The 6,192-nt window shown below is 47.7% G+C and overlaps 1 protein-coding gene across 1 annotated transcript; it reads right to left on the bottom strand.

Annotated features, from left to right (window-relative positions):
* Positions 1-319: 319 nt before the first annotated feature.
* ZDHHC12 (zinc finger DHHC-type palmitoyltransferase 12) lies at positions 320-5,754 on the bottom strand. Its single transcript, XM_040083630.2, has 5 exons — positions 5,633-5,754; positions 5,150-5,286; positions 4,189-4,275; positions 2,885-3,051; positions 320-2,395 (listed from the first exon to the last, which is right to left on the bottom strand). Exons 1-5 carry the CDS (start codon positions 5,715-5,717, stop codon positions 2,086-2,088), a joined length of 786 nt encoding a protein of 261 aa, XP_039939564.1. The 5' UTR covers positions 5,718-5,754; the 3' UTR covers positions 320-2,085.
* Between the last annotated feature and the right edge of the window lie 438 nt (positions 5,755-6,192).

Raw genomic sequence — 6,192 nt, 5'->3', positions numbered from 1 at the left:
GCATCTGATGCAAACAAGGACATAAATCATTGCTCTTTCAGTTTGTCTTCACCACATGGAGACAGGAGTGGGACTAAGGCAGCTATGCCGTAGCTGGAGACAAGGATCTAGGGAATTGTTAAGCCAAGGCAGGTCCCAGTGCTTCAGGACTCAGTGAGGTAAGAGCTCTGTTTGTGCAAACCAGGGATATTTCACACTCAACCTAGATTTTCTATTTTCAGAGCCAAGTATAGCTGCTTCTGAAAATTCCCATGTACGAAGATCCTTTCAACCTCCCGCTCACCCTGGCAGTGCTCTGGCCTGTTTAGAGCAGGATACACATTTTCCTCACTCCTGTTTGAGTAGCAGTTGCTGTTGGTCCCTGTGGTGTGTTTTGTGGCTTTAGCTCAAGGCCACTGTGCCGTGGGAGGCAGCACAGTGGGCTGTTAGCACAGGTGAAACCTAGAACTTGGGTTCAAAGAGAGAGTCATAGAGAATTCAAAAATGCTTATTTCATAATTTATTTTATAATTTATGGTTGAGTAAAAAAAAATAACACCGAGGTGTATTTTAAAGAAATACCAAACAGAGCAAAACTGCTTTGAGCTGTTGTACTTGCTGCTAAACTTTCACTTGACTGATGCCTGAAGAACCAGGAATGTGACAGATGATCCACACTTCAGCAGGTACCACAGCAGCACAGAATCCTTCTGAATGGTGTAGTAGCTTTACAAAAACAACCCTTAGCGTTCTGATATCCCTCTGATAAAGCTTCTACCCTGAACGAACCAGACTGTGCACAAACTCTGGAGCTGGTCAAAACAGGGATCTTTTGCTGTATTTAAATTGCTTTTGGGCTGTCATGCTGTGTTAGTAACTACACTGTCTTTTAATGAGTATTCATCAACTTTAAACCCTGAGTGCTTGAGTTGATATTAATTCCTGAGCCACGACAATTAAGGCACAAGATAATTTTAACTAACATTTTGTTGTGGTGGTTTTTCTTGTTTTGTTTGTTTTTGTTTTAACAGAAAAGGGACTAAAATTCACACCACAACCTTTTTTGTTTTAAAGCTAAGATAGGTCATCCCAAACTTCCTTTTAGTTCCCCACCTTTTATTTCAATGGAAAACAGGTCCTCTTGCTGCTGTCCTGAAAGCTGTCAGCATCTCTCCTCTCAGTTAATCAGCCAGGACCTGGCAGCTTTCCTCTTGCATTGAAATAGTATTATTTTATTAAAATGCCACTAGTGAGTTGAGGTAGTAGTAGTTTTACCAACAGTGTTACTTGAGTTAGGCATGAGGTGCCCACCTCTGCTCCTGCTTCTCTCCCAAGCTACAGCAAAGACCTGAGCACGATGTTAACTGCAGAAATAACTCAGTAGCCAAGGATCACTTTTCTGTCCAAAGAAAAGTGTTAGCAGCAACATCAGCTTAAAAACCTGTGAGGAAGCTGCTGAGGGCATCACAAAATACAAGTTAATTATCTCATAAGATTAATTTGGTGTCTTACAGCTCTTTGTCATGCACATTAACAGTATTAAGCCTTAAGTCTTTGTGGAAAGCATTAAGGTGAAGCATGTGGACAAAATAAAATTTGCTCTTGACTCTAAAAATTTACTCAAATATTTCTCTTACATGCCTGATGCTACTGCAAAAGGCACTGCAGTTCTCAGAGTCAGAACTTGGCTGAAAAAAGGCCACAGGAATTACACTGATCCTGGCTGGTTTTATCTGTAATTGCTGCTGTTCCCTAGCAGCAAAAGGCGAGGGAGACCTTGGAGAAGTGAACACAAATAGTCACACTGATGTTGCATTTCTTCTGGAGAGATGTGGACGCACTTAACAAAAGCAAATAAATTTAGAGAGCTACTTTGTTCAGCCTGGAAATCAGCTCTGCTGGCTTTGCCCTTCCCAGAGTGGGATTCTTGCCTTTAAAATGTTATTTATATATAAAAAATAACCCTGGCTATCCCTGAAATGTAATTTGCAGATGAGCAGGTTGCATAGTCCATGTTGTGTTTAAAGTTCAGTGCAAGGAAACAGAAGCCATTGCATTAGCAAAGCTTTTACTCAGCAGCCTGCCAGGTGTGTTGGCACACTGGGACTAGACAGGCTCACTGTTCTTGTGAAAATAGATGTTCTCCCATGCAGTGAGGCGGCGTGCACAGAAGAACCTCCAGAGGTTGAGGATTATCCCTTGGTCAAAGGGGTTCTCCAGCTCGGAGTGCCGCAGGTAGGAGATGCGGTGGTGCGACATGAACTCCCAGGTCGTGGTGTTGCATGAGATCAGGTACAGGTGGGAAACAAGCAGCAGCAGGACCACAATGGTGAATATGAATATCAGGAGGAAGGACACAAGAAGGAAAATGTTGTGCTGCAGCCACTCCCAGGATTGTTCAAAGTAGAGGCCTGACCTTTCAATTCAAACAGAAATAAATCTTAAAGAAGCAGAACTAGTTTCATAAACTAAGCAAACCTGATGACACATTTAGGTTTGATTCATAATTAATGAGCTGCTGATAATCCTTGACTAGAGAGATATAATACACTATGAAGCTCTAAGAGACTGCAGGATAGGAATTGGAATCTAAGTTTAGAAGATGCTGTTTCCCCTGACAGCTGTGAGACACAATCACTCTAGGTTAACTCTTCTCCTGAACAGCTGGAACCCTGTTGGAGTTTCCAGCACTTGAATTTGTAAGCAAAGATCCTGTTACAGCGACTGAAGCAAAAGGAACAATGAAACCTAAATTATCAGATTCTGCTCAAGATTAGGGAGCTCCAGTATGCAAAAGAGGGAAGGATCCAAAGCCAGTCCAGCCACTGCTATGTTCTGTGCCAGCCCGAGGAGCACCACAACGTTCAGCAATCTGAGAGGTTCAAATGCCATCTCCCAGCCTTACCAGGCAACGTGACCTCCCCAGAGCAGAACCACAAGCTGCACACTCAAGTAGGCTATGAAGAGGGGGTGATTCCTTTCTCCTACACAGTTCTCAAGCCAGGGGCAGTGATGGTCATAGCGCCGCACGCAGTGCTGGCACAGCTGGCAGTGCTTGGCTCGCATGGGTTGCTGCAAAACACAATCAGAAAAAGAAAAAACCCACTGGCTACAGTTCATGGCTGTCCCACTCCTGTTTGGTAGAAGAGAACATCATGCAAATCTGTCTTTCTCCATGATACTGTCCCTAAAACACTCGCTTGTGAGACAACAGCACATCAACATTGCTAAGACAAATCAAAGGATTGTGATTCTCCTGGTCAAGACCCAAATGGATGGCATTCAAATTAAGTGATTCTCCCACACTCCTCCTATCTACACTTTTTCTTTATTATCTACCTATTATAGGAAGTCCGGCATGCCAAGGAGGGAGACAAAGCCAATCAGTGTAGTCAGGAAAGCATGAGCCAGAGTATGGGGGTGAAAAGCTAGAGCCACTGCTATCAAATAGAGCGGGCAGGGATGCGATGCTTTTTGGGGATGCACAGAGAAGTGCCTCCATGTGAGTACGAGACACTTGCACAGAAAACAGCTCGATTACCAGAGACAGAGAAGGTGAAAGACCTGGCAGAGAAAAGTAGTGCTTCCTAGGATTTGTCCCCTACAGCGTATAAATGCTTTGCCAGCTTTTCCTCTTGCAATAAGCTCATTCCTCCTGGTCGATACTCTTCAGGAATTTATGGGAGCTGGGGTAATGCTTAATTTCATTAAACTGATAAGGATCACTGAAAACAAGCCTTTCTAGGCTTTAGACAAACTCTTTTAAGAGCTAATTTCATTGCTGTAATTTCTCCTTCATGCTGTCTTTTACCATTCAGGTGAATGTTTTGTTGTTTTGAGGCTTCTGAACAAGTTCACAACAATGAGCAGTTCCTGCATATCACACTCAGCTGCCTTTCTGACTATCAAGGTATTTTCAAAACAGCTTGTTTGACAGTACTGCAAGATTTGGCTGACATGGCAGTAAGAATGTGGAGTCCAAGTTTCTAATGGGAAAAAACATTTCTTGTTTCTATAAGCCAGCAGTGACTTGTTTCAGCCTTGGAAAACTGGCCTGTGTGCCAGTGTCCATCACTACAACTCGTTTAGCTACACAGTCTGCCCAGCCTCCTCTGAGCAGCAATTACAGACCACCAACAGCAGCTGAAGAACAATATAAGTTTTCAAATCACTCATCCCGTCCTCTTCCAGCATGTTCTGGATGCCCACCTTCACCAGGCAGTAACCACAGCGCCGCAGCTTAATGTCACCTGGAATCTGAGGGATCACCACACCTTGTCCTTTGTTTTCACCTTCCTACAAAAAAGAGAAAGGGAGGGGCTGAGGAGGGACTGAGCTGCCTTGCTGGATCCTTTTACCTAACAGTTACACAGTGCTTGTTATCTCTATCATTAGGAACAAAATAATTCTTTAGATTTCCTACAGAAGCTGCAGACAGTTATGGTACAGTGAGAGAGAACCCTCTAAAGAATGTTTGCACAGAGGCAGAAAAAACTGTGGACAAGATACACTCTGGGACAAAAACAAGGTTAGACCTCACTTCTAAACACAGTAACAATGTCTTTTCAGTATGAGTAGTGCTAATTAGTCACACACAGCCAACACTGACATTAATGATGGACGACTAAGACTGATAACACAGTCCATAAGGCAGTGAACCTTGAGCAGACATAAGTTATGAAACTTTGCATCTCCATTTATTTCACTGTAACTTGTTTGTGGATGTGTTCTCTGAGAGGGCAACAAATCCATAAAAGAGTTCAATAAATAGAGCTGCAGAGAGCACTGTCTGCCAAGCCTCCCTTCAATTTGGGGCTTTTTTTGCATGTGTACCACTTAGCAGTGGTTATTGTAAAATAGGTCATACATACATTCCACAGGGCACTGCAGCCTCTGCTCTAGGAGGGGACTTGGGCTCAAATGGCACAGTTACTACAAGGGCAGTGTGGTGTGAAAGGCACATTTAATGTCTGTAAACCCTACTGCTGTTACAAAATACCAGTGTGAGACAGTCTGGGTCTGTCCTCATCTCCAATGATCTGTGCTTGCGTCCTTCATGCCAGCACAACAGAAACTTTCAGATTGTTCTTATCTACCAGAGTGGAAAAAGTAGAAAAGCCTACAGGCTTTACAGCTACTCCACTTTGTTCTATTCATGAAGGGATTTTACCTTTGCTTCCTCTTCAGGTTTAACAAAACCCGGATCCATGAGAGACACCTTGAAGTACAGCAGGACTGAGCATAACACCAGCAAAACGAAGATGAGCGGCTGAAGCAACTCCCCGCGCTCCTCTTGCTTTTGTAGATCTGAAAGGTACCCCAAAAACACAGAGCAGCAGCTCCTTGTGAAGCGTCCGGGCTTTTTCTCTCTGGCCTCACCAAAGAGGTCCAGAATCTGAGGAGGAAACGGGGAGAGACCAGACGGAGAGAGGGCGCGGGGCGACAGAGGGGAGGCTGAGAAGGGGCTCCCCAGACCCCCTCCTGCCCTTGGGGCACCCTCGGGCCGCGGCCAGGCACAAATAGCCCGTGTACCGCAGGGGCCGCACAGCGCGGCCGCGATCCCCGTCCTCTCTCCGCCTGTCCCCGGGGGCGGAGCGGCCCCGGCCCGGCCCCGGCCACCCCCTCCCCGCGGCCCGGCCGGGCCCCGCCTCACCCGTGCGGTGCAGGAGGAGCCCGAGCAGCAGGGCCGCGCTGAGGGCCGTGTGTGCCGCCCGCACCCAGCGCCTGCCGGGGCCCATGAGCTTCACCTGCTCCGCGGCTCTGCCGGCCCGGAAGGCCTCTGGGCAGCGCTGGCAGGGCCGGACGGGACACAGGCAGCGCCCCGAGGCGGGGCCAGGGCGGCCCAGCCCTGCGGGGGAGGTCCCGCTGCGATGTTGGGCTCGTTCCGCTCCCCCGCGCGGGACCGGGTTCTGCGCACACCGTGAGCAGTGGTTGCCTGGATCCTGTGGTCCCCCACACCGTCGCGGGGTTGTTGTGCCCTGCGAGCCGGCCCTGGGGGCCTTTCCTCGAGGAACGTTTTCCTGAGCTCTCCCCGCGCGTCCTCCCGCCCTCACCCCGGGCTCTGGAGCGCGGGGCTGGGCAAACTGTTCAGAGCCTTCGGTACACCGGGGCAGACACTGCTGGGGGGACGGAGCTGTGGGAGGGTCTGGCGGGGATGGGTCGGGCAGCAGGTGCCGTTCGAAGGCTCCTTGAGGTGGTTCCCGAGGTGCTGCA

Source organism: Hirundo rustica, chromosome 20 (assembly GCF_015227805.2).
Source record: "Hirundo rustica isolate bHirRus1 chromosome 20, bHirRus1.pri.v3, whole genome shotgun sequence".
In the NCBI taxonomy this organism is placed as follows: domain Eukaryota; kingdom Metazoa; phylum Chordata; class Aves; order Passeriformes; family Hirundinidae; genus Hirundo; species Hirundo rustica.
Note: the sequence above shows the minus strand (reverse complement) of the source record. Positions and strands in the feature narration are given on the sequence as shown.